Genomic DNA, 26,398 nt, shown 5'->3' on the forward strand with positions numbered 1-26,398 from the left:
AAGCAGTGATACCGATACGGTATTTGCACTTAAAAGATCACTCTTGGCTGCAGTGTGAGGGAGGGGTCGGAGGGTGTGCAGAGGTGCTGAGGAGCTAAGTACCAGCAGCAAGGACAGAACTGGGCGTGTCTGAGAGGCGCCTAGAAGATAACAGTGAAAGAACTTAGTGACTGTTCAGATGCAACGAGGTAAAGGAGCAGAAGATGCCAAAAGAAGACTTCTGCTGGCCTGGATCAGTTCGGCAGGCAGCTGTACCCCTCACAAGGTAGTGTCTCTGGAGGCGCACTGGCTGCTCTGTGGGGCAGGATGGAGGTCGTTAGCTCAGCTGGGACCTGGGGACTTAGAGTTTCCTCTGAAACATCCAAGTGACAGTGTCACATAGGCACTTTGGCTGTTTATCTGGAGCTCAGAGGAGAGAGGAGAGGGCTGGGCCAAAGGGATGAACTTCAGAGTCACAGACGCTAAGAGGTGGTTAATTGAATACTGCGTATGGGTGAGATGCCTGGAGAGAGAAGTACATTTGGAAAGAAAGGTGCCTTGGAAACAGCCTTGAGTCCGTTGAATGTGTGTCAGCAGAAGAAGCAGACAGAAGCGGTTGAGAAGCCTAGGGTAGAGGAAGGAGGAAACCAGCAGGGTCGTGTCGCGGAAGCCAAGTGAAGAGGGTCTCAAGAAGGAAGGGAGAGGTGGCCGTGTTGAAAGTGAGAGGGTTTTGCTGTGGAAGTACAGCAGTGTGATACAGTCCAGTTGCTCCCTTGACCGTTCTTTGACAATAATGAGGAACACGCCATCTGAGTCAAAAAGGACGGCACAGGCCAGGGCGTGCAGATTTTTTTTTTTTTTTTTTTTTTTGGCGGTACGCGGGCCTCTCACTGCTGTGGCCTCTCCTGCTGCAGAGCACAGGCTCCGGATGCACAGGCTCAGCGGCCATGGCTCATGGGCACAGCCGCTCCGCGGCATGTGGGATCTTCCCGGACTGGGGCACGAACCCGCGTCCCCTGCATTGGCAGGCGGACTCTCAACCACTGCGCCACCAGGGAAGCCCAGGGCTTGCAGATTTGAAGGGAGAAAACCAGTTTCATTCATGAACAAACCATTTCCAGCCTTCCTTCCAGGAAGGGGGATGTCCAGCGGGCCCAGCTTAGGACATGTGCCCGTGTTCTGGCTGGGTGGGTGTGAGCCTGACTGCCCGTCCCACCAGAATGCATCCCGCGGGAAGAAGTAGCTCTCCAAAGGTAACCAGAATAATAATACAACAGGAGAGAGAGATGGTGGGCGGGCACTCAGAACAGCCGTTTTTTAGCATTTCCTCAGTTTGGGGAGCGTCTGCCCACTGGACAGGTGAAGAATGGAAAACTGGGAAAGGAGGCTCTTCAGTGGAGGCCAGGTTACAGAGTGGGCAGGAGCAGTGGCTGCAGGTTGCTTGCAGAGGACAAGCAAGAAGGCCGGGGGCTCGAGCTCAGTGTGAGGGAGGCCCTGCCCACCTGCCCGGGAGCTGGTGGCCCTCTGCTCTGCCCAGGCCTGCAGTCCTGATGAGATGGGATTCCTTGGGTCAGGCGCAGCAGAATCTTCTCTCCTCTTGGTGCTTTCTCATTTGTGAATAAATTATTTGATAAAATTCCTGTAGTTCTTTATAGCCTGAGGTCTAGGAAGGTTTCACCAGTGTGGTTTTAAGAACTTGTATTCTGTTTTCTTAGGAATCTTCCCATTTAATTTGGGATGTGTACAACAACAGTCACTATAATTTGGTTGGCACGTAAAGTCTGTCCCTCAGTATTGTATCTTATCAATAAGAACAGTTAGTTACATGAGCCTGTTAGGCTGCGCTCTGCTCTTTATGGCCCGGCCTTTCTCTCTGCAGCCCCGCAGTGTCTCCATCTCTGTTTCACTTGAACGGTTGTGCTGAGTCATGGTTTGTGTCCCCACGTACCCACACCCATCTCATGCTTGTCATGAGGTCCAGGGGGTCGGCATTATGCGTACCCCTGTAGTCTTAATTAACTGATGTTTACTTATTTAAACTTCATGAAACATGCTTTTATCAACCTCAAATCCCCAAGTTATTTTAGATGAACAAAACCAGTCTCGTTTACCATCACTGAAGTGCTCTGGGCCCTCAGAGTCTGGAAGGGAGATTTGTGTGGTATTTTAGAGTTTCTTAAGTGTTTGGCATAATTTTTTGTGTCATAACCTTTATGTCTTTCTGCACTTGGTCTGTGGTGGACGCTCATCAGGCCTGTGAGAGCTGCACCTGGAGCTCAGGGAGGTCCTGAGTGAGGGGGACGCAGCGGTTTTCCTGATGGGCACGAGCAATCACGGATGCATTTTCTTCCTCTTTCATTTTCAGCTCTGCCTTCAATCAGTGATGTTTGCAACTAGGGTAGGATGCTGCATTAACTATCATGGCAGCAGGAGAGCTCTTTTTCATTCTCAGATCCATGGCAGTCAACAGTGGTTGCATTAGTTTCACAGCCACTCCTTGCAGGCCCTCTCTGAGTTTCATCACCACCTTTTGAAAGACAGTGCAGTCTCTTTCCTTGCAGTTGGCTCTGTGAGTTTACCTGTCACAGTGCGCGTGTGTGATGGATGCAGAACACGCGGGACCAGTGTTTCCTCTTTACCTCTTGCTGAGGCATCACTGTAGGCGGGATTTATGCTGGTTAGGGTTACAGGCTTTGGAGCACGTCTGATCAAGTTCCAGCCCCAGCTTTGTACTTGCTAACTCTGTCCCTCTGTGCAGGTGACTTTACCTCTCCGAGCGTCGTCTTCTTACCTGAAGGACAGTGTTAGTGCTTTGTTCTTCATGGCGCTGCGGGAATTAGTGAGTCCAGACCAGTCCCTGCTGGTAGCAGCTATTCCGCAAGTGTTTGGTCTTCTCTCTTTGCCAGGTGGCTTGATTTTCCTCCTGAACAGCTCAAGTGCTTGTGTAAGTAAATTAGTGAGACCTTTTTAAAGCTTTGATCTGACATGATTTAGATACATTATTTAAACTAAGTTTGCCACTAAAGGCTATCAGTCCAGTGTAGGACCAGTGAGACGTGGGCGGAGGTGACCCGATCGATTTAGAGGCTTCTTTAAAATGAGACCAAAACAAACACAGAAAAACAAAAAACCTTATAGAAAGTAAAGTGCCTCGAGGTTAGAGGCGTTTACGTGGCCACCCAGGGCATTCCGCACATTTGTGAACTTTGCTCTTAAAGACAATGTGTAGGCTTGTTCCTCCTTGGAGCACATGCTCTGAGTACCACACTCATGCTCAGCTGCAAGTGCTATGGTGTAACATTTCTTCCTTTGTTTTTCCTTAAATTTATACAGTTCTAGCCATGAAAGATTTCTCCAGTTATAAGATTAGTAAAATTCCTGAATTTCATCACATTTTAAATCTATTTAGCTCTATTTTTATAAGTAATAGAAATTTCTAACTGTGACACAGCTGGAAAGTGAATCTGTGTTCCCTGTTAAACCTTGGGGATATTCTCCAAGTGAGCTGAAATGGAAGGGCCCTGCATTGCTGGATATAAGGTCTGTGGTTCTTCTGAAATGCCATGAGTAAGACAGGCAGGCACTGGCCGTGGAGTTCCAGGACAGTCCCTGCGCTGCTTGGTTAAACTGGCTCTACTTCCCTGCAGTTTCTATCATTAGGTGAACATCTATGAAGAAACCGAAACATCTGGAGGGCTCTACTGGATAGCTGGGTTATGGAGATGCTGTTAGGAGAGAGAGGCAGGTGGGGTGTAAGTGCCAGGAAGAGGTATAAACAAAGAGCCATGGAAGTGCTTGGGAGGAACAGTGGATTCCAGCTGGGGAGACTGGAGAAGCGAGGGACAGGACTAGTGAGTAGAGGGAGGGCTGGGAAATGGGCAGTGGCTGGAGCATGAAACGTGTGGCACGTCTTAGGAACAGAGGTTAGGTTGGTACAGCTGAAACCTTAGGGGGATTGGGTCTGTTGGGCCAGATTGTGAAGTTTCTGAAGTGCTGCTATCCTGTAGATAATATAACTAATGCAGAGGAAAAAGATAAGGAGATGTCTTGTTTTTGGTGGAAAAATCTTAGGAGTGGCAGGAAGGACGAAATGAAAGAAAGAGGAACTAAAAGCCTAGAGCTCAGCTGGGAGATTATTCCAGTAGCGAAGGCAGAAAAGCACAAAGATCAAGTTGGGCTGAACACGGTGTCTGTAGAAATCAAAACAAGACGGGACTGAAGTGATGTCGGGGTCTTAGGCTGAGCCCCCAGAGCCTGATGATCGGACGTGGCAATGAGGGGAGGGGAGGAACCAACAGAGGTGGAAGGAGGAATCCATCTGGGGTGAGATGAGCACCTCTGGGAGCACCGGCAAAGCAGGGACCCGCAGACAGATCCGCGCTCCCTGGAGCCACGTGTGCTGTGATGGTCACGGGGCCTAACGCGGACCGAGTGTTCGCAAGTTTGTGATGTAATCTCGCTAATATGAGAGTACCATAAATAATTTTTCAGTCTTCAGGAGACCTACGAAGCCAAAAGACACGAATTTTATGGTGAACGTCAGAGGAAGGAGGAAGAAATGAAGCAGTTGTTTGTGCAGCGTGTGAAGGAGAAAGAAGCCGTATTGAAAGAAGCTGAGAGAGAGGCAAGTGCGCTGGTTTGTTGGGATGTGCACTTATTTGGGGTGTCCTGTTAACCTGGGGATAATTATCTCAAGAATTCCGAGATGGTTTTGAAAACTAGTTGTTCCTTAAAAAGCAGCTGTTGTATTTTAACACATACTCTTTGGATGCAGACTTCCAAAAAAAAGCATAGGCTGGAAACAAAAATTTTTGCCTTTTTGAACAAGGTGTCTTCCATTAGAAGTGGTTTATCGAGGACTTGTAAAGGACTAGGTTACTAAGAAGCGTTTTAAATACCTTAACCAGGAGCCAGAAGTGTTTTAGCTGTGGCTTGATAACGCCTTTTCTGAGAGTTTTGAGTCCTTGGGATTGTTGTTTGAAGTAGGTGACTCTGAGAGCTGTTAACTAGCCTTTGAGTTTGAGGTCAGGCTTCCTGGAGGTGGGTGGTCTGGGCAGCCTGGGCGCAAAACCATCCGCAGTGAGTTTGGTTTGCTTCTGGTTCTCCAAGGATCAGTTTTAGTTTTACTTGAGTTAAGGTATTTTCTGTAGACTTCACTGTAATGGCTGCTTTTAAATAAATGGCCACATTTAAGATGAGGGTCAAAAAGGATGAGCTGCAAAAAGGAATCTCTAAGAGAAGACAGAAATGTTAATACAAATGAACTTGCGATGTAAGAGTTCCTGAAGAGTTATTTGTAAAGTAATTTAATGCTACAAATTTATTATTTTAAGTACCCTTATAGTACTTGCTATTTCAATAAACTCTGTAGTAAGTGGTTTTGTAAAATAATCTATCTTGTTTATAATTTGAATTTTGATCTTTATTTTGAAAAAGTTCAAACAATGGGAAAGTGAAAGTACGGGGTACCTGTGTCCCTCCCCACACCTAGATTTAGGATAGACATTTTGCTGTCTTTAGTGTGTGTGTTTCCCTGGTCGTCTGAAAGCTGGTTGTAGACATCACAACACTTTATCACAGGCACTTTCATGCATCTCTGAAGCTCAGGTGCATTTTCCTCCATAACCACAGTACCAGTACTACACCTAAGAACAGGAATAGCATGCCACAGACTCTCCTAATCCCCAGTGCACAATCAAATTTCCCCACTCGTCCCAAGATTGTCTTTTATTGTTGCCTTCTGTTCGGTGATTTTTTGTTTTTGAACCAGAATTCAATCTTAGGTCTCATATTGCATTTGGGTGTTCTGTTTTGTTCAGTCTCTTATTTGAAAACAGTTCCTAGTTTGGAATTATTTTTATTTATTTAAAAATATTTATTTATTTATTGGCTGTGTCGGGTCTTAGCTGTGGCACGCAGGATCTTTCGTTGCGGTGCATGCATGGGCTCCTCTCTAGTTGTGGCACACGAGCTCAGTAGTTGTGGCATGCAGGCTTCGTTGCCCCACGCCATGTGGGTTCTTAGTTCCCCGACCAGGGATAGAACCCACGTTCCCTGCATTGGAAGGCAGATTTTTAACCACTGGACCACCAGGGAAGTCCCTGGAGTTATTTTTAAATACAAATATTGAGGAAGGAGTTGTGATGAGTAGGAAATAGGGTGCTGATTTTTCTTTTGATTAGTAGATGCTTCTCTTGTAAGAGTTTCTCTCTCATACCTCATGGTTCTCAGTTTCTCCAGTGAGGAGAGAAGATGTAGAAGTGGTTTATAGTTGAATTTTAATTTTTCAAACCCCACATAAGAATATTTTGCTTAAATGCATATTGTTTAAAAGGAAGTTGAAAATTCAGAGTGACCAAATGGTTGAAAGAAAAAGAGAAGTATTATTTGTCAGTAGGTGCTTCATAGATGTTTATTTTTGTGATTCAAGCGGTTTCGTGTTAAGAATATTATATTAAAACTAATGAAGTTAGTTTAAACCAAGTTGTCACAAGAGTTCTAAACTTTTAATTATATAGGTTTAGAAGCAGATTACTGGCCTGTTTCATTAATATTACAATAATATTAGTAAGTTCCCTCATGACCAGTTTCATCCTGCAAGGCTGGTACGTTAGAGTCAGGTCTGGTGCAGGGCATCTGGGGGTCATCTTCACTCGCATAACTCAAGAGCCATCAGTTAGGACTTCCCTGGTGGCGCAGTGGTTAAGAATCCACCTGCCAATGCAGAGGACACAGGTTCGAGCCCTGGTCCAGGAAGATCCCACATGCCACGGAGCAATTAAGCCCATGTGTCACAACTACTGAGCCTGCACTCTAGAACCCGCGAGCCACAATTACTGAGCCCGTGCTCTAGAGCCCACAAGCCACAACTACTGAAGCCCGCAGGCCTAGAGCCCGTGCTCCGCAACAAGAAAAGCCACCACAATGAGAAGCCTGTGCACCGCAATGAAGAGTAGCCCCCACTCACCGCAACTAGAGAAAGCCTGCACAAGGCCACAAAGACCCAACACAGCCAAAAATTTTAAAAAAATTTTTTAAAAAGAGCCATCAGTTGAAGGACCAAGGAGGGCCATATAATCTACCGTCAGTGTAAGTGCAGTTTTAGAGGGAAAGGAGGCTTTTTAGTAGTTACACTGGACAATAGGTAGGTGTAAACCAGGTCTCTACTGGGCAAAGTGGGACATTCAAAGCTAGTTACATCAATAAGATACTGGCAGGTAACCCAAAACGTTACTTAAGTCTGTATTAGATGGCCTTGTTATTAAAATATCCTTGGCAATTCACCTTTTGTATGAATTTGGCGGATTTTCATGTATAGTACAGAGTTAGCTGAAAATGCAGTGAACGTCAGGTAACTAGAGTAGGCAGATGCACAGGACAGATAGCATGTCAGGATACTGTTTGAATGGCATCTTTTGTTAACATCATCCTGCCTGCACGGCCCTTCCCCACCACAAGAAAAAGTGCACTTTATATTTATCCCTCAGGTGAAGTGCATGACCAACATTAAAATGTTACTACTTCTGAATTTTATAGGCAAGTCTGTTTCTTGGTTAGTTGTTCACTTAGTATTTATGCCTCTCCTGTTTCTAAAAGTATTCTAGATAATTTTCAGTAAACAAGTACAGCTGCACTAGAACCTGGACGTGGGGAGTCCAGGATGAGCAGCGAGGTTTGCACTCAGTGCAGCTGAGCCGCAGCGCTGGGTGCTTGTCAGTGACACTTCCGGGGTCTCCAGCCAAGTACAGAGGTCAAAGACACTGACTAGTTTGGCAAGAGAGGAATGTTGTCTCTGGTATTCACTTTTTAAAATGGATACTTTAAAAAGGATCACTGAGCAACAGCATGTATAGTGTCCTTAGAAGCAGGTTTACAAGAGACAGCAGCGTACCACATTGGCCATAGAGGCTTCAGAGCATCCGTGAGTAGTTTAACAGCACAGAAGAACTTGAAAATGTGTCTGAGTTGAAGGCCTTGTAGTGAATATTGGAGCTGTGAGCGAGCGCTTCCTGCAGGTGGAGCACACTGTCACTGACGAAAGCCATGAACTCCACAGAATGTGAATAAGTCACATGCCCCCTGACCCCTTTCTAAGACGTTTTTCTCTTCATAGTTTTCCTGGAATTTTTAGTCAACCTCATAAATGATATATGAAGTACTCCATAACCTTTCAGGATATTTAAGGATATAAAGTGTGCACCCTCCGTTTAAGTGTCTGTCAGAGATGTATCTCTGTTCACATAACGTAAATCTGCCCTGTGGCCTCTCTTTCCAGGCGTCACCCGCCAGCTGCCCCGCTCCTCTCCCAAATCCACGGGGTGCACGCATGCTCAGAGAGCTGCCAGTCTGTGTATTCATACCACCGATTTATGTTTCTTTTTATAAAGAACATGCTTCCTTCCTTTATAAGGAACCACTTACATAAGCAAATACTAAGGAACTGATCCCTCTGGAAATGACATCCTCAGGAATAAGAGAATCTTCGGGCCTTATTTCATCTGTTTCAACCCTATCCTGTAAACTCTGCCATCAGGGTTGCCGGTTCACTCGCCAGCCCGCTCCGTATCTGGAACATCTGATTTTTATTAGGAAGCAGCGTAGCTCTCTGCTCTCTCTGCCCTCAGCCGCTGATGAATTTCCTCAGTGATCATAAGCCATCTTTTCTGGAAACCAAGTCCTACTTTTTGTATAAATGTTAGGTTGCTGCCCAGAACTGAAAATACTAATTGAAAATTTATCTAACCAGACCAGAGAGCCAAAAACAAAGCTATTTCTTGATGTGGATTCTAGATGTTGTGCTTGTGTTCCTGGCACCACAGCTGATTCGTAAGGAACCTGCTGAAGTCTCTAGATCTTTTTTCAGATAAACAACAGTCAAACCAGGGAATTCTCATGTTGTACTGTTATAAACTTTGGCAAAACTCATTTTAATGACTGCACCGAATGTATTTAGCATAAGTGAATTTTAAAATGTTCTCTCTCTTAGAGACACAGGTATATTTTCCCAATTATGGTGTAAACCCAGCCAGTGCAGCTGACCCTTGAACCACCTGGGTTTGAGCTGCACGGGCCCATTTATACGTGGATGTTTCTCACTCACCGAGTCCACAGGACTGCACCGGTGCGTCTGTGCTTATGGAGCTGTGACACACGCGAATCTTCAACCAGCGGGGTTTGGCGTCTTCAACCCTGCAAGGTTCAAGGGTCAACTGTATTTTTATGTATAAAACTTTAATCTAAATTCAGGACTTTTTGATTTAGTTTAGATTTCAAGAAGGTGAATGACCGTGGGAAAAGCATAACAGATTTTAAGGTTCTTGATTTAAATTGACACTTGCTTTCCAAGCAGGTTCACCAGTATAGTCAACAGCTATTTCACTACCACGTAGTAAATTTACTTGGAAAATAAGGGCTTTTTTCCCTCTTTTTGATAACTTGCTTTTGTAATTTGTCCCTCACTTTTATTAAGAATGGATTTTTGAAACTTTATTTGAAGAGGCTTTGTGGGGAAAATGTAGAGCAAAAGAAAAACTCTAAGAGGTCAAACGTTTAAAAAACTGAGGTTTGTGCATGAGGCTGTTTTTATGTTTTGTTCATGCGTTTTTTGCATGGCAGCTCATTCAGAGTTAAAGTTAGAGCAATTCCACATGTCACTGTGCAGGCCGCGTGAGCAGGGCTGCAGTGGGGAGGTGCCGGGGCATGGGCTGCCCCAGCACGTCCCTCAGCGGGAACCGTACTTCACTTCACAGCTCCAGGCCAAGTTTGAGCACCTTAAGAGAGTACACCAAGAGGAGAAGCTGAGGCTTGAGGAGAAGAGAAGACTTCTGGAAGAAGAAATAATCGCCTTCTCTAAGAAGAAAGCTACCTCCGAGATATACCAAAGCCAGCCCTTTATGACCCCGGGTGGTAACGTGCGGAAGGACAAGGACCGCAAGAAGTAAGTGCCCCCCACCCCGCGCCTGTCTCACTGCCCCGACCTTCAGGGCGCTTCTCCCTGTCTCCTTACTCCCATCTGCTCCTGCAGCTAAAGCATCAGTTCCTTGAGAGCAGAGAGCTTGTCCCTCTTGCTGTGCTGATTCCCCAGCAGCTAGAAGGGCACCTGGCACGTCTTCCGTGCTCTGTGCATCCTTGAGTGAAAGTCTGAAGTGAATGAACGAACGAAATAGAAATCTACAACACGTAAGGGTCAGCGACCTTGGGACACTGGCTGCTCCAGGGCACGTCTAGTAACTGCTGACCACCCCTCCCCCCGTTAGTTATGTCACATTTCATGCCTGACAGAGGCTGTATATTGGGGAATCATAGACATAATAGTTGATTAAAAAAAGTAATTCTTAGGTTTACTTTTTTAAAACAAATTCTGATAATGATTTTATGAGAATTCTTATTTTAATAAGGGAACCAGGCTATCGATTGGAACTCCTGTGCTTTGATGTCAGAACTTGTGAAACGAGTGGTGGACGTAAAGATGCAGAGGAAGGTAGAGAGGGCCCCCGTGCATCGGGGCGGCCTTGGTAGCAGGTGGGGGATGGTCCCAAGGCTTGTAGGTCTGGGGTATGTGTTAAAGACAACGTAACCAAAGTCTTAGAAAATAAGGGTTTTTTCCTTCCTTTTTTTCATTTATTTCTCCCGCTTAAATGTCCTCATCACTTTGCTTGTTTGCTCGCTCTGTTGAGCACCCAGCCCCCTCCACGTGGGGAGCTCAGGTTCTCCCGTGCCCCAAAGGGCAGCCCTCAGGTTTATGACCACATCATATTTCAGACTGGTATTTTCAGAATATTGTAAGTCACCTTCAAAAAGGTAGGAGAACGTAACATCGCCCATGATGATAGCTTTCCATTTTTGAACTATGGAGAAGTAAATCCACACGGTTTTGGGTGCATTTAATTGGCCTCTGGATTTTATGGTTTTGGGGAAGAAGGAATTCTCATGTATGATCTTTTCACATAAGCTCTTCCAGGGAGTGGATCTCTGTTTTGTCCGTTGATGTATCCACCCCCAGAGCCTAGAAAAAATGAATACACTGAATTTCAAAAGGTTAACCACCCTCGTCATCTTTGTGGGGGGGACTGGTTCCAGGATGCCCCGAGGACACCAAAATCCACAGATGCTCAAGTCCCTCATATACAATGGCACAATTTTCGCAAAGAACCTATGCACATTTTCCTGTACACTTTAAATCATCTACAGATTACTTATAACACCTAATACAATGTAAATAGAATGGAAATGCTAGGTATAGAGTTGCCAGCAAGTGGCAAATTCAAGTTTTGTTTTTTGGAACTTTCTGTTATTTTTTCCCAAATATTGTATTTTCGATCCTCAGTCAGGTGAATCCTCAGATGTGGAACCCTCGGATCCATAGGACCGAAGTGTATAAGCAGAATTTATAACTTGTTTTCGGTGTGCCTCGAATTAAAGCTGAGGGGTCTTTCACCTCATCATCTCAACTTAGTCCAGTGTTACTAGATTTGGACTCCCCTGACTTTATTCCATACGCGAAAAACCATTTACAATCACCTTGTGGAAGTAAGGTATGGGCTGTTGTTTGCAAAATCAGGGCCAAGCCCATAGTTTGAGAGCTCAGAAAAATTTCCCCTCAAGAAATTTTGGTGTTTGTTTTTTCTTTTCTTTTCCAGAGTCCCATGGCTAGATATCCTATCATATCCTCGATGTACATCTGCTCTATCTGTAAAAGCTTTGTAAAACCAGTGATTTTTATTCCTATACGGTTTTCTGTTGTACCAATCAAAAGGTTTTTTTTTCTCTTTCCAGCTCCAGTTTTATGTAAAACAAAGGTTCCACATCACAGAAGATCATCACAAGCAAAGTTATTAAACTGTGAGAAGTATGCTTTGATTTTCTTGCTGTTTTTATTTGCTGTATCACTTAACGCTGTATCACTTACTCTATATCTGGCAAAAGGCCACAGTTGAAGTATGAGGTCAGTACATAAGCCAGACTGGATGACGTTACTCACGCACTGTTTGTTAGAAGTTTAAGTTGTTGGTTTGTGATGAACCGAGATCATTTCTCCTGCTGCCCAGTGCTTGCTGTCACTTTGCTGTGACAAGAGTGTCGGTGCCTTTGAAAGTACAGGACTCGTTTATATTGCGGCTCTGATTGCATACATATTCCAAGATGAACCTTTTGTGTAAACTTTTGGGAATATGTTTTAAAACGTATTATGTACCTGAAACTCTAAGCTCAATAGTTCTATAGAACTTTAAAATTTTTCATACAATTATCCAATTGGTAACATGATCGTAAGCTTTTGCATCAAATTACATAATATGTGCTTCAGTGTTGTGGTCCATGGGTTGTTGTGATGAAACAACATGTTTAAAGCAGAAACACTCAGGTAAATAAGCCCTCTTCTGGTGATAAGTACCTTTGGAACTGGGTGTAATATGTTGAAAGCAGAAACACTCAGGTAAATAAGCCCTTTTCTGGTGATAAGTACCTTTGGAACTGGGTGTCTTCACACTGTTTGCATGAGTCTGTATTACATACTTGTTGCAAACTGTCTTCCAGGGAAAATAAATAATAAAGTTGAATCATCTTATTAAAAATATTTCTTAAAAAAGTTACTATGAACATCTGAATAGTAAAGATAAAAATTTAGATAATTCGTACTGTAAAGGATATTTGAATTCAGTGCCTCAGTATTTGCAGAACGATTTAATGGCTTCTAACTTTTTCTTAACAGTCATAAGTTTTCATTTTTTGTACCTGAATATTCTAAATGAAACTGATATTTACACCTGACAAATAAAATGTATCTACATCTTCACTAAACTGCATTTCAATTACTGTAACTCTTCTTTTTGCAAACCATGATCTTAAACATCTTACCAGAACTATGAGAATTTAATCATATGTTTGAATTATTTTAAGACAGGGGTGCATTAGCAGTATTTTTCAGATAACAGAATGTTTTACTTAGCCCATGTCAGATTCTGAGCAGTGTATTTTTTTCATGAATTTGCATTAAGTTGCAAATAAAACCTTTCATTTTGTAGCACAGCTTATCCGGACCAACACTTTAAATTCCATTTTTGCATTTCTGCAGTTTAGTAAAGTAAGTTACAAGCATCACAGAAAAAGCTCTGCACTTTCTTCTCAGGATCAGTAATGCCCAGCCTCTGGAAGGTGGGAGCGGGAGAGTCAGTGAGTCCCTGAGGGCAGGTAGCCTGGCTTCCCAAGCCTGGTCAGTGCTGCAGCGCTGAGCCTTAGCCCAGGAGCTTCGCGGCAAGCTCCGTGATGTGCTGCGAGTGGTGGTTGTTCGTAGCCTGTTACATCAAGCTGTGTATAAACAGCTATCCTGAACTTTCATAAAGTTACTTTTAAATGCCAGAGTGGTTGCTGGCATGTTAAAACAGTTATTCAATTCCTAGTTGAAAAGGTCACGGAGACCTACCTCAGACCCGGAGCTGAACAGAAGGGCCGTCACCTTGGGCTGCTAGTGACTCTGCTGTGAGGAAGACTTGCCACACGTGCACGCCCACAGTGTGAATCCTGAATTCACTTCGTGTATCTGGGATTCCACATAAGATTGTATTTTAGAAGAGTTGCACTGCAAAGAACAAAAATGTTTTTAAACAATTACAGTCCAGGCGGACCTCGGAGATAGTGCGGGCTCGGGTCCAGACCACCCAATGAAGCGAGTATCGAAATAAAGTCAGTCACGTGAATGTTGGCTTCCCCGTGCATATAAAGGTTACGTTTACACTGTGCTTTAGTCTGTCAGGTGTGCGACAGCTTATGTCTAAAGAACAGTGCACATACCTTAGTTAATAATTGCTAAAAAAAGGCTAACCATCCCAAGCCTTCAGCGAGCAGCAAGCCGTGGTAGTAACATTAAGATCACCGATCACAGATCACCGTAACGAATATAATGATGAGGCAGTTTGAAGTACTCTGAGAATTACCAAGACGTGACACAGACACGAAGTGAGCAAATGCTGTTGGAAAAATGGCGCCGATCAGCACAGGATATGCAAATACAGTGAGATCCGCCTGGATAACGCTCAGCTTCTCCTAATGAAGCTTATTAATTCTCCAAGGTCACAGAGTGAGGTATTAGCCACTGACGCTTAAGTCAAATTTCCCGGGAACAAAATAAAGCTAGACGTGTTTTATTTTTTTCCATAAAGCATGTAAAACAAGAATTGCCTTTCACCGCCAACCATTAATCTTTGTACCGACGACTCTGAATTTGTAAGTTCTTTCGTACAGACTATGATTTCAGCTTCCAAGCACTACCGGGATGAGTACTATCTCCATTTTGAAGACGAACTCATTTTAGGCCCTGTTTTCCCGTTTGGCCAGGAAATGGGAGCACAAACTGATGAGGCCCCTGTGGAGCGGCCTGAGAAGGGCTCCTGCCCCTGGCCGTGGAGCGCAGGGACGCAAGGGGGTGGGTGTGACTGGGCCTTGAAGGACTGAAGCAGCTTCAGAAGCAGGAGGGGAGGAGGGCCACCCAGATACTTGGGACAGCAGGCTCCCGACGAAGCCTGTGCCCCCGGCGGGCGGAGAGGATCAGTGAACAGAGAGGACCGGGAAGACGGAGGCAGGGAACAGACAAGGGGTTCATAAGCCTAGCCCAGCGAGCAGGCGGAAGTCTGACTCACAGGCCAGATGCTCACGGAGCAGAGGGAGAGGTGTGTTGCAGGGGAGAAGCCAGGCCAGGGGCAGGCGGACTTGGACTCAAGTCCAGGCCAGGAGTCCTCCTACTGCATGTGCAGGAGGATAACTAGGTCACGTTTCAAAAATACTGACACACAAAGGAATACGTTGTGTAAAACCATGAAAATGTCCTGTCGAGCTAGAAATATAGACGGAACAAAAATTCAAGACTGCAGGGACATGTTAAGTTGGGAGAGTGGGACGCATGCAGTGAGGAGGTTCTTGCATTAACTGGGAAGAGGATAAAAGTCCCGTCAGCCGGGTAACGTGAGACTCAGGAAGGACCACGTACGCGTGGGAACACATGTGCCTTTCAAGCCAGCAGAAGGAAAACTGGTCTCATAAATGATAATCCAAAAGGAAGCAAGGACGTAAAGGAAATAAAACAGGTGTGACAGCTAAAAAGCATTTAGTAATATGGTAGATTTAGACCCAAATAAATCAGTAATCACATGCTCTAATTTTTCTAGATAGAAGTTTTTAAAAACCAGCTGTGTCACTTTACAAGAGTGAGCCAAAGCTTTCTGTCCTGATAGGAAAAGGTACATCGTGTACACTGAGCCAAAAGCTGACGTGTAGCTACGTTTTCGGCAAAAGGCAGCGTTAGCGAAGAAGACGGCCCTGCTGGGGGGCGGCCTGGCCTCCGAGGCAGGAGGGCATCTGGCGGCTGGCGCAGGTCCCCAGACCCATGGCCTGAGGGGGCTGCGTGGCCACCGACGTTCGTAAAGCACGTGCAAGTGGCCACGTCAGCAACCTCTTCCTCTCTGTACATTAAGCCTCAGTAAGCCGGTCTTTTTTCTTAAAGGCTGAAAGTTAAAAGGCAAGAGTGGGGAATGAAAAAAGAGTGTCACTACAGATCCTGGGCCATTAAAGTGTCTTTGATAAATTAGAAAATACAGAAGTATCAACAGAAAATAATTTAGACAGTTAATTTACTGATATAAGAAATACAAAATTTCTTAATAAAAGACAATTTATAATTAAAATCCCCCTACAGTTTGGGCCACGAATCCTCTCAGGTGTCTCCAGAGGAAAGGCATTTGACCAGCTCTCCCGTGGTAGGTGGGACGCTGCCGCCACCCCAGAGATGCCCACGCCCTCGGGCCAGGCGAGTGTGCTTCCTCACCTGGCAGCAGGCTGCAGAGGGCCTGAGACCGGGAGGTGGTCCTGGGTGGTCTCGGGGGGCCCGCTGGAGGGACGTGTGGCCGGCGAAGCAGGGTCGGAGGGGCAGCACTGCTGGTTGTGATGCGGAAGAGTCCCTAAGCCTTGGAACGTGGGCGCTTCCAGGGGCTGGAAACGGCAGACAGGGATTCTCCCCTGGAGGCTCCAGAGGCGCACAGCTGTGCCTGACACTTAGATTTTAGTCCGGTTCTGACTACCAACATCATAAGATAAATAAATTTGTACTGTTTAAAGCCACTACATTTGTGGTAATTTGTTACAGCAGCAATAGTAAACAAATACATTCCCTAAAAATGGAGAAAAGAAACATCCCAAATTCATTTTACAAGGCCAACATGGCTTTCATTTCAAAGCCTAATAAAGACATTCTGAGAAAGGACAATTATAGTCTGATCTCATACATAAACAAACATGCAAAAATCCTAAACAAATTACTAACAAACTGAATCCAGGGACATATATTTTAAAAGATAGTTCCTCATATCCAGGAAGGCAAAGACGTTTTAACATTAGAAAATTAACCAGTGTAACTCACAGCATGGATATTAAAAGAAAAATCATATGGTCATCCCTGTAGAATCATAAAATACTGTTAAAATTTAGCATCTTTGAGATGTAAGAAAACAAAAGACTCTTAGAATATCAAATAGAAGGAAACTTCCTTAACTTGATAAAGGGTATCTGCAAACAGTAACCAGCGCAGGCATCACACTTACGATGAAACACTGAAAGCACCTTTAAGGTTGGGGGCAAGGAACACTGGCACAATCGTCCCCTTCCATTAGACATGTCACCGGAGCCGGCAGCCCCCTCAGGAGGCAGAAAATAAAGACAGGCTGGGCCTCAGTCCTCACAGGTGACACGGCTGTATATGCAGCGAGTCCACATGCAGCTGTGGCCAGAGCACTGGGATCAGGAGTCCACAGAGTCGTGGCACAACTGCCCACCGATGATGCAAGGGGGTTGGCCACCGGGCAGGCTCGAGTGTCGAGTGTCTCACTGAGCAAAAAGCAAAGAATCTCAGCTCCGGAAGGTGTGTCCTGGGCTCTGTCCCGCCTGCCCCCTCCGGCCTCAACCACTGCCCTTTTGTTAACTGGCTTGTGCTCAGGCTCTGCTGCCCCCAGGCCTGTCTAACTGTGGTTTGGGGTCAAGGTCAAGGTCCTCCACAAGGCCCACCCACTCTCAGGTGCCTGCACGTGGCCTGTGCCTCAGTGAGGGAGGCCCAAGCAGCCTTTGCTTAAATTGCTGCCTCTGTGGAAACCATCGCTTGTGTGGACAGAGCCACCGCAAGCCGTGGTCACCCAGAGGTCAAAGCCGCGTGGCCCCAAACCTACAGTTCTCCTGCCCAGGCCCCCGGGAGGAGACAACCGCACAAGTAAACCACCCCAGGGCACCGGCCCTGACACGGCGGCCTCAGGTCCCAACGGTGGTGGTTCCAGGTCAGGAGTGGTGACCCGGGAGCCCGGGGGGGAGGCCGAGCGCCTGGTCCCTCAAAGCCTCGCCCTGGCTCACTTGGTCGGCACCGTCCTTGGTGCCCTTTCTCCACGTTCATGACGGCTGCCCCGAGGGTCAGCTTCCTCCCCCGAAGTTGTGGAGAAACAAAGTGAAAATGCAGCTGCTGGAGGATGAGTGTCCCTTTACTGCTGACAAAGGCTACTCAGTGTGGGACCCGAGGGGGCTGTGGGACGAAACCCAGTACTAGGGCACTGGCCCTGCTCAGGCAGAACTGCACCCAGACGGCCTGACAGGAAACAGAAACACCTGCTCCGTGACGGTCAAGGGCAGGGCCATGTCCAGCGGCTCCTCCTGGGGTCGCCCACTCCGGCGGCTTCTGAGGCTCCTGGGAGCCCTCCGACACCCCTCGGGCTCCCGTGTGAACTCTGGGGAGCAGGTAGGCGGTGCTGCTGCCCAAGCGGACTGGGAGGAGGGTGAGGCCCAGAGGAGAGCGGCCGGAGTCGGAGGCTGCCCTGCCTCCCGGTGAGGCCAGCCCGGCTGGGGAGCCCTGGCGTCCGAGTCTTTCCAAGCAAGAGGGAAGCCGTTTGTCCACAACACTTGGCTATGAGCGCCTGGCAGGTCAGCACAGGCTGGTGCCCAGAAAGCGTGTCTGCAGCTACTGGGGCGCTGACCTCCGGCATCAGGAAGCCGCTTGGCAGGCCCGGGCGAGACGACATAAGGAGAAAGCGGCCAGCCTCCGCAGCAATGCCTGGAGTGCTCGCCGGGGCCGCCCGATTCCTTATTTACCCTCTTTATTCCCCATTTCCCTGCCGAGTCGTTAATCTCAGGGTTTAAGGTGCTACTCCACGTGGGAAAAATACTAGCTTTAAAACGAGATGCTTATAGAAGGAAACATCTTGCAGACTCCAGAGAGTCTGAATGACGGTGTTACCCAGTCCAAGCTCGTCCTGCTCTCCACACGACAGGCCAATAAACTGAGAGGCGAGCTGCTGGGGCAAAGAATAGCGGCTTTATTCGGAAAGCCTGCAGACCAAGGCGGCGGGCCCGTGGCCCAAAGAACCCTCTTGCTGAGTCAGAATTCAGGCTTTTATACTAAAAGGGGCGGGACTAAAGCCAAGCACTTCCCGGTTCCCGTCAGCCTCCGGAGGGGAGGTGTTAATTTCTCCCTCGTGCTGTCATTCACAGGTGGGCCTGCTCAGGAGGTTTTCTGGGAGCTAAACACAGGTATTTTAGCTGAATGCTCATTACCTGGGAGGCAGGGGTCCCAGAGATGGGCCGTTATGGAGAATTTAAGCTTACAGGCAGCATCCCTTTAGTGATTAACTGGTAACAGGATACAGAGGTTCTTCCCGATTACAAGAGAAACTAGGTTAACAATGAACAAACACATCTTATCAAGAACAATGCAAACCAAGAGACAATATCTTCTCAAATGCTGAATGAAAAAAAGTCAACCTAGAATTCCATGCCAGTGAAAATATCTTTCAAAAATATGGGCAAAATAAAGACATTAAGACAAACAACAGCTGAAAAACTCCACTGCTAGCACACTTCGATTACATAAAATGTTAAAGGAAGTGCTTCAGGCAGAAGAAAAATGAAACCTAAAGGAAATTCAAATCTACACAAAGTAACTGGAAAGAGTAAACACATAACATAAAAGACTGTTTTTCTCCAGTTTAAAAATTGCCTTGGGATTTCCCTGGTGGCACAGTAGTTAAGAATCCACCTGCCAATGCAGGGGACACGGGTTCGAGCCCTGCTCCTGGAAGATCCCGCCTGTCGCAGAGCAACTAAGCCCACGTGCCACAACTACTGAGCCTGAGAGCCTAGAGCCTGAGCTCCACAACAAGAGAAGCCACCGCAATGAGAAGCACGTGCACCGCAACGAAGAGTAGCCCCCACTCGCCACAATTAGAGAAAGCCAGCACGCAGCAACAAAGACCCAACGCAGCCAAAAATAAATTTATTTTTAAAAATTGCTTTAATATTATACTACCATATATAAAACAGATAACCTAAAAGGACCTACTGTATAGCACAGGGAACTATACTCAATATTTTGTAATATAAGGAGAAAGAATCTGAAAAAAATAGATATAATTGTATGTGTAACTGAATCACTTTGCTGTACACTTGAAACTAACACAACAGTGTAAATCAACTATACTCCAGTAAAAAAATTTCTTTTAAATTGCTTTAAGATAATCAACTGTTTAAAGCAAAATCAAAATAAATTGTGGGCCTCTGTAACAGATGATAAGGAGCAGGGCCCTGTGGGCTCCTGGGCACAAAAGCCTTTCTGTGTCCCCCAGCCATTTCTTGATTACAGGAAATGGGCTTCATTCAGCCTCCAGGACCTTCCCTTAGTTCCAACGAGCAGGTTCAAACAGTTGCTAATCAGGGAAGCGAGAGGATGCACAGACCAGGGAGGAGCAGTCAGGAAGCAATAGCGCAGCCTTGGGGCAGGTCCTGGTTCCCCCTCGAGGGATGCACACAACAATATCTTTGAGCTGTTTTGCAGATACTGAAACCCCCTCCAGGTGGTAGAAGTTAACTGTCTGCTGCTCACAAGCACGGAGACCCCAGACCGGTTGGAACCCGAAGGTTGATGATGCCGACTCCCAATTACCTCACCGCCAACCAATCAGAAGAGTGTCCACGAGCTGATCACACCCTCTTTGAACCATTACTATGAAACTCCTCACTACCCTCTCCAAAGGGAGCACAGTTCTTGAGGCCCTGGCCAGCTGTGTTCCCTCTTTGCCTGGCAAAGAATAAAGCTATTCTTTCCCTTCCTCCAAAACTCTGTCTCTGTATTTCTGTTCAGCATTGGTGCACACAGAGCCAAGATTTTCGGCGCAAACATAGAAGTAAAATGTATGAAAACAGCGGCACAAAGGCTGAGGAGGGTAGAATCAGTGTATTCGAACGATAAGTGCTCACAAAATATGTGAAGAGGCATAATGTGTATCTTTAACATTGTGATAACTATCAATGACAACTAAATACACATACTTCAAACTCTAGATCAATCACAAAATTTTAAAACAAAGTATGCCTCGAGTCAAAAAAGGAAATAAAATGGAAACATAAAAAGTACTAAATTAATCCAAAGGAGTCAGGAAAAGAGGGGGAAAAAAGAAATAATGAAAGGATGAAATGACAAAAAAGAGCAAAATTGTAGACTGAAACCCGATCACATTATGTGAATGGTCGAAACACTCCATGCTAACAGGCAGAGACTGGCAGGTTGGAGTTTACAAGTAAGATACAGCTATCTGAAACACTACTTTAAAGATGAGGACAGACTAAAAGGGGGGAAAAAACATATGAGAGTAGGAGTGAGACAAAGGCTAAAGTGGCAGCGTAACTAAGACAGAGTCAAGTCAGAACAAGGAACTGCACCAGGGAGAAAAGGGGCCATTTCTAAACGATAAAGGGGCCAATTCACCACGAGAACCTATCCATCTTACGTGTGTTTGCACCTAATAACCGAGTCAAAATACATGACGCAAAAAAACGGTGGAACTAAAGAGACCTGCAGATACCACAGGCGTTAAAAGGACAAATCCACCGTTGTAAACGGAAACTTCAACTACGTTCTCTCTGTAACTGACAGAACAAGTCCAAAGAAGATCTATAAAGATATAGAAGGCTTAAGCAACACTATCAATCAATTTGATCTAATTGACACACAGAGATCACAGCCACAGCAGCAGGACACATGTTCTTTTCAAGTGTACACAGAACATTCACCAATTCACCAGAACATATTTTGGACCATAAAACCAGCCTCAATAAATTCAAGAGGGCTGCAATTGTATAAAGTATGTTCTCTGACCACAATGGAATTAAACTAGCAATCAACAATGGAAAGATACCTGGGAAATTCCTAAATACTCAGAAATTAAATAACACACTTTCTTTTAAAAAAACCCTACAGGCTCTCCAAAAAAAGGCAAATTTACAAAATATTTTTAACTTAATGAACACAAAAACAGACAAAAAATTTTGTGTGATGCAGCTGAAACATGCGGTCGTGTTCTGTGTCGGGCCTTTAAAGAGGTAGGTAAGGCAAATGAGTTCACATGCGTGGGCTCGAATCCAACAGGACTGCTGTCCTTATAAGAGGAGGAGATCAGGACACAGATGCACAGCGGGAGCCACGTGAGGACCCAAGGAGAGAGGCCTCGGGAGGAGCCAGCCCTGCTGACACCTAGATCTCAGACTTCCAGCCTCCAGGGCTGTGGGAAATGAAACATGCTGTTTAAGCCCCCAGGCTGTGATGGCAGCCCACACTCACTAAAGGGCCCCTTCTTCCTGACAATCACTGTTCTGTGGCGCCTGTGTTCCAATGTCCTGTGTCTTGTCTGGTTTTCTAGTTGTGTCAGGCGGAAGGGTAAATCCAATGCTGTTTTTCCATTATGTCCATAGCAGAAGTCAGTTTTGGTCACTCAGCAATGTGCTCCATCCGTGATCCACAGAGAGACGGCCATTCTAGAACGGCAGGTTAGAAGGCAACCCAGTGGAGATGGTAAAAAGAAACACAGGTGTAAGAGGAAGAGTCTCCCAGTGACGGTGGCTTAAACAGACAAACGTTTACTTCTCTCTCCCGTGGGCAGGCCATCCACCACGGCTTGGCTGGTCAGAGCCCCTCCTCCTCCTTCTCTGTTGTCCTGTCTTCGTGGCCGGAGATGGCTTTGGCACATCCACGCCCCAGCTTTGGGAAAGCCGGGAAGAAAGGGGGTCCCCACTCGTGGCCTGGGCTGGCTGCAGGGAAGTTTGGGAAATGCATTTTGCGGGAGGACGGGGGAAGTGGCAGCTGTCAGTGCCCCCCATCCAGGGAGAGAAAGGCAGCCAACCCAGTGGGACGCAGGCGCGAACTCCCCTCCACCCAGGGACGGTGGCCACGCCTGTCTCCACCGCCTCGAGGCTGTGAAGTGGCTGCACAGGGAAGCCCCTGACAGTGGCCTCATGCCTGGCACCGAGAAAGAGGAGAAATGAGCAGCGCTAAGACACTGGGCCCAAAACCAAATGCTGAGGCGTCCCGGGAGCACGGCCTCTGCTGAGTATGACGGACAGGGCCGAGTGGGGTTGCCCAGCTGTTAAACCTAACTTTGCAATCTCAGTTCTGGATCACGTTTCCAAGTCTAACCATCCTGACGAGACCCTCCAGGAGGCCATTAGAACAGCAGGCCCCCGACCCCCGGCGGCTTGTCAGCTGCTACAGGAACAGAGCACAGAAGCTCCCACTTGCCTGGGAGAGGCAAAAAGGCCGTGGACTGTGGGGGGCGCCCACGCAGATGGGTTTCCCGGCCCCTGCCCCGTTTCAAGAAAAAGAGCCCTGCTTTCATCGGCTTTACGAGCTACTCTTCCACAGAAGATTTCATTTGAACAAAGAGTTCTAGCGTTTTAAAAATATAAAATCGAAAGCACTGTTTTTACAATTTTACTTGGCCAATGCAACTTGACCGTTTGTACTAATAGACAATTAATTCCAAGGCCTGGAAAGTGACCTAGTCTATAATTGAGGAGAAGCTCGCCTGCCTTGCCAGTCCTGCCCCTTTGTCCTGGGAGTCCCCCGAGTCCTGATCCCTGGGGGCAGCTGTGTCACCACTAATCCTCCCCCAAGCGCCACAGCTGCGACAAGCGAGCCGCCTCACAGGACTCTCCGCGCGCGCACCTCGGCAGTTCTGCATTTACTTATGTCACATCCTCCTTTTGAGGAACCCTGGTCGCGCTGGTCGGTCAAACACAATAAACGACAGGTTTCTGTATATAAGGTTCTACAATTACTCGGGTCGTGCACGAATCTCTTCCCTTGAGGAAACTGTGACCTTGGTTCCGCGGTCTGTCATATCCACCTGCCCCATCAGGCTCTGGGTAATTGACAGATGTGATATTCACGCCCTGCCGCCTTTACCTAAATTACAGCGTGCTCTACTGGCAGAGCCCTGTGGTGTGCCACCAGAGACCTCCCTTCGGCTTCACAGGGATTTGACTTGGCCCCACAGATGATTCCGAAGCCTTTGATTAAAATCTAGGTCCTTTGATGAGTTCACCGAAAAAACATGCCTCAGCGATGCGGCAGGCGAACAGCTGCGAAGTCATTCCCAGGATGACTCACGTTTATCAGGGCTCTGATGCATAGTTAAGAGGCGCATTAAAGCGCTGAGTCAGCGGCGCGCCTGGACGTGCCACGGTGCTAATAACTCGGCGGTGCTGCAGAGCCTGCCCCTCTCCCCGCTGTAAGTCAGCGCTCAGGCCACGGGGGCCGAGAAGGGAGAGCGCCCTGGACCCTCCGAGGGCCGCCGCGATCCAGCCCGGAGGGTGGGAGGCCGCCGCGTCGGAAACCAGAGTCAGGACCGCAGCTTCCGACGCGAAGCCCGGGAGCACCGACGTCCCGGGACGCGCCCCAGCCGGCCCTCGAAGGCCCGGCCAGGCCTGGGGTGGGGACCGCGGCCGCGGGAGGCTCCGGGTTCTCCCTCCCTCTTCCAGCCCCGCCCCGCCCCGCCCCCAGCTCAGAGGCTGCTGCCCCGCGGCGCCCCCGGGTCCCTGTCAGCCGCGCCACAGGCGGCGGCTGCTCAGCTTCTGACTCACTCCAAACAGGTCATCCGACTTAGACGTGGGAAGCTACGTTTCAGTGAGGCAGCGCTGAGGGACCTCCAGAGACGCCCCGCCCACCGCCCAGGTTCCGCTCCCGCGCACACACGAAGCACATTCCGGTGCCCGTCCCCGTCACACTCGCTCACTCCTCCACGTCCCCTTCTCACAAGAACACGCGCGCCGCCCCCGCATCCTCACCTGCTCCTTCATCCACTGGCGTGGAGCGCAGCACTCCCCCGTCTCCCGGGTCAGAGGGCGGAACCCGTGCGCCGACGTGCCGTGCGCCGACGTGCCGTGCGTGGGCCCGTGCGTGAACGTCCCTGTGCGTGGGCTCCGTGTGCCGACGTGCCGTGCGAGGGCCCCGCGTCCACGTGGCACCTCCTGGGGCGCAGGTGCGCCGGGTCCCCTTCCGGGGCATCACCTGCGTCCCAGCAGCTTGGCGGGCAGAGCAGCGTCCTGTCTGCCGGTCCCGGTGTCGCGTGGACCCCGTTCCTCTGATGACGAAGGCGGCTGCACGTCTTCTCTTATGGGGGCCGTCGTGTTTCTTTCTTGGAACCGTCAGGGGAAGAGCTGCTTATTTAGAGAAAAGGGCAGTTTGGTACCAAAAAGTTGAGGCCCTGAGGGTCCTGGAACGGGAGAGTCATTCCAGGAACAACAGAGCAGGGAGGACTGTTTCCCAGCCTAGCCCGAGGCAGAGGTTTCATCCAGGGGGTGGGGTCCCTGGGAAGGAACCTGGCCCTCCCTCAGGTTGGGCCCCCGGGCGAGCGCGGGGGGGGGGGCAGGTGGCAGAGCCCGTTGCCGTCCGCACACCCCTGCCCACCCTCCGCGCCCCCGGATGCTCCCCTCCAGGGGCCCCGCACGCACGCCGTTTCCTTGGCCTGTGTTCAGCCCCTGCCACTGCCGTGCGCACCCCCTCCTCGCGGGGCGGGCGTCCTGCCCGGTGCTTGCTGAGCCGCCCCCTCGGTGGCCCCTCCGCCGCAGCCCGGTGCCGGCACTCACCTCCTCCGTGGGGGCCTCCCGGTCCGCCTGGAGCCTCTTCCTCAGCAGTTCCGGACGCTCCCCATCAGGAGGCCCCTCCCCCTTTGCCCCGCTGGCCCTCCTTCCGTCCCTGTTCAAACAGACCCACTAGCCCTCCCGAAACGGCCCAAGGCCCGGAGGGGTCCCGGGGGTCATTCAGGACCCGACCCGGGTCAGAGGAGCGTCAGCCTTTGGTCCCTTCAGCTTCAGAGCAGGCCCTGGGCACCTCCCCTGCGCGGCTCTCGGCGCTCCGGCCTCCCTGATGTCCTTGCAAGGCCCCGTGGGCACTCTGGGCCCACCCAGGGCACCAGGAGGGTCTCCCTAACTCAGGGTCGGCAGGTTAGCAACCTCAACCCCTCTTTGCCTCGTAACCTGACAGGTTTTCAGGTTCCGGGAGTGGGACACGGGCCGTGGTTCTCAATCTGCAGGGCGCTTGCACACAGCCCCTCCCTGCCGCCCTGCCAGTGCCCCCCCTGCTTTGCCGCCCTGTTATCTCTGCCCTGCCTGGTGCAGGGGCTCCTCACGGACCTCCTCTCCCCTTCCTTACCCAGAATCCCTTTTCTGAACCACACACCCTCCCCTACCCCTTCCAGGCTGAGTCCTGTGACTGGAGGTCTGGCTCCAGGCTTCCCAGGAGGACCGGTGGCTGTGGACGCAGAGCCTGAAAAGGCGCGTCTGTTACGGTCCCTGGAACAGCCGTCGCTCTGCTCTGGGCTTGCGGGGAGGGATGGGGCAGGGTGAGGCCGCGGGCGGGGCAGAGCACTGCCACTGCACACTCCACGGTGTCACCAATCTGTCCTTGCCAATGAAGGGCCGGCTGTGGAACGGCTCCCCTGGGGAAAGGAGACCCGAGTTTCCCCAGGGCCGACGTGTGCCACCTCGTGAGTGTCGGGGACAGAGAAATGACTCCAGCTGCCAAAAGCCATGGGGCTGAGGTCTCAACAGAGTCCCAGTTCCCTGTGGACAGTGGGATTGTCTCTGCTTCACAGGTGAGTGTCCAGCTGCCCTGACCAGCCTGGACTCGGACGTGGCTCCAGGCCCAGGGGCAGGGGTGTGCCGTGTCCGTCCCTGTGGTCAGACTTACCAGGCGGCCTGCGGGTCGTGACGGCACTGCCTCCTCCGGCTCTCAGGCCCGACGCACTGTTTCCACGGAGGGCCTGGCTCAGTGCCCGGCCTTGGGCACGGGTCTCGGGGGTGCACTGAGCATGAGAACGGGCGCTTCATCTAACGCCCACCTGGCTCAGTGCCCAGCCTTGGGCATGGGCCTTGGGGGTGCACTGAGCATGAGAATGGGCGCTTCATCTAACGCCCACCTGGCTCAGTGCCCGGCCTTGGGCAGGGGACTTGGGGGTGCACTGAGCATGAGAACGGGCGCTTCATCTAACGCCCACCTGGCTCAGTGCCCGGCCTTGGGCAGGGGTCTCGGGGGTGCACTGAGCGTGAGAACGGGCGCTTCATCTAATGCCCA

The 26,398-nt window shown here is 48.9% G+C and overlaps 1 protein-coding gene and 2 long non-coding RNA genes across 5 annotated transcripts in view; 1 reads left to right on the forward strand and 2 right to left on the reverse strand.

Annotated features, from left to right (window-relative positions):
- SEPTIN10 (septin 10) overlaps positions 1 to 12,782 on the forward strand; it is a 53,740-nt gene extending 40,958 nt beyond the window's left edge. For both annotated transcript variants that reach the window (XM_067703966.1, XM_067703967.1), the window contains exons 9-11: positions 4,471 to 4,603; positions 9,729 to 9,916; positions 11,755 to 12,782. In XM_067703966.1, the coding sequence (XP_067560067.1) occupies positions 4,471 to 4,603; positions 9,729 to 9,916; positions 11,755 to 11,770 (337 nt within the window). In that variant the 3' untranslated portion in view covers positions 11,771 to 12,782. The remainder of the gene's footprint in view (positions 1 to 4,470; positions 4,604 to 9,728; positions 9,917 to 11,754) is intronic.
- LOC137205810 (uncharacterized) overlaps positions 1 to 24,795 on the reverse strand; it is a 33,158-nt gene extending 8,363 nt beyond the window's left edge. The window contains exons 1-3 of one of the 2 annotated variants that reach the window (XR_010934292.1): positions 24,112 to 24,795; positions 13,400 to 13,555; positions 9,080 to 9,168 (exon numbers count right to left, since the gene is read on the reverse strand). This is a non-coding gene — a long non-coding RNA (uncharacterized lncRNA). Of the gene's footprint in view, positions 1 to 9,079; positions 9,169 to 13,399; positions 13,556 to 15,793; positions 23,744 to 24,111 lie in introns of those variants that run through there. The other variant, XR_010934293.1, reaches the window with a different exon arrangement.
- LOC137205809 (uncharacterized) lies at positions 12,292 to 13,393 on the reverse strand. Its single transcript, XR_010934291.1, has 2 exons — positions 12,443 to 13,393; positions 12,292 to 12,370 (listed from the first exon to the last, which is right to left on the reverse strand). It is a non-coding gene; the product is annotated as an uncharacterized lncRNA (long non-coding RNA).
- Positions 24,796 to 26,398: the final 1,603 nt, after the last annotated feature.

This window comes from Pseudorca crassidens, chromosome 14 (assembly GCF_039906515.1).
Source record: "Pseudorca crassidens isolate mPseCra1 chromosome 14, mPseCra1.hap1, whole genome shotgun sequence".
In the NCBI taxonomy this organism is placed as follows: Eukaryota; Metazoa; Chordata; class Mammalia; order Artiodactyla; family Delphinidae; genus Pseudorca; species Pseudorca crassidens.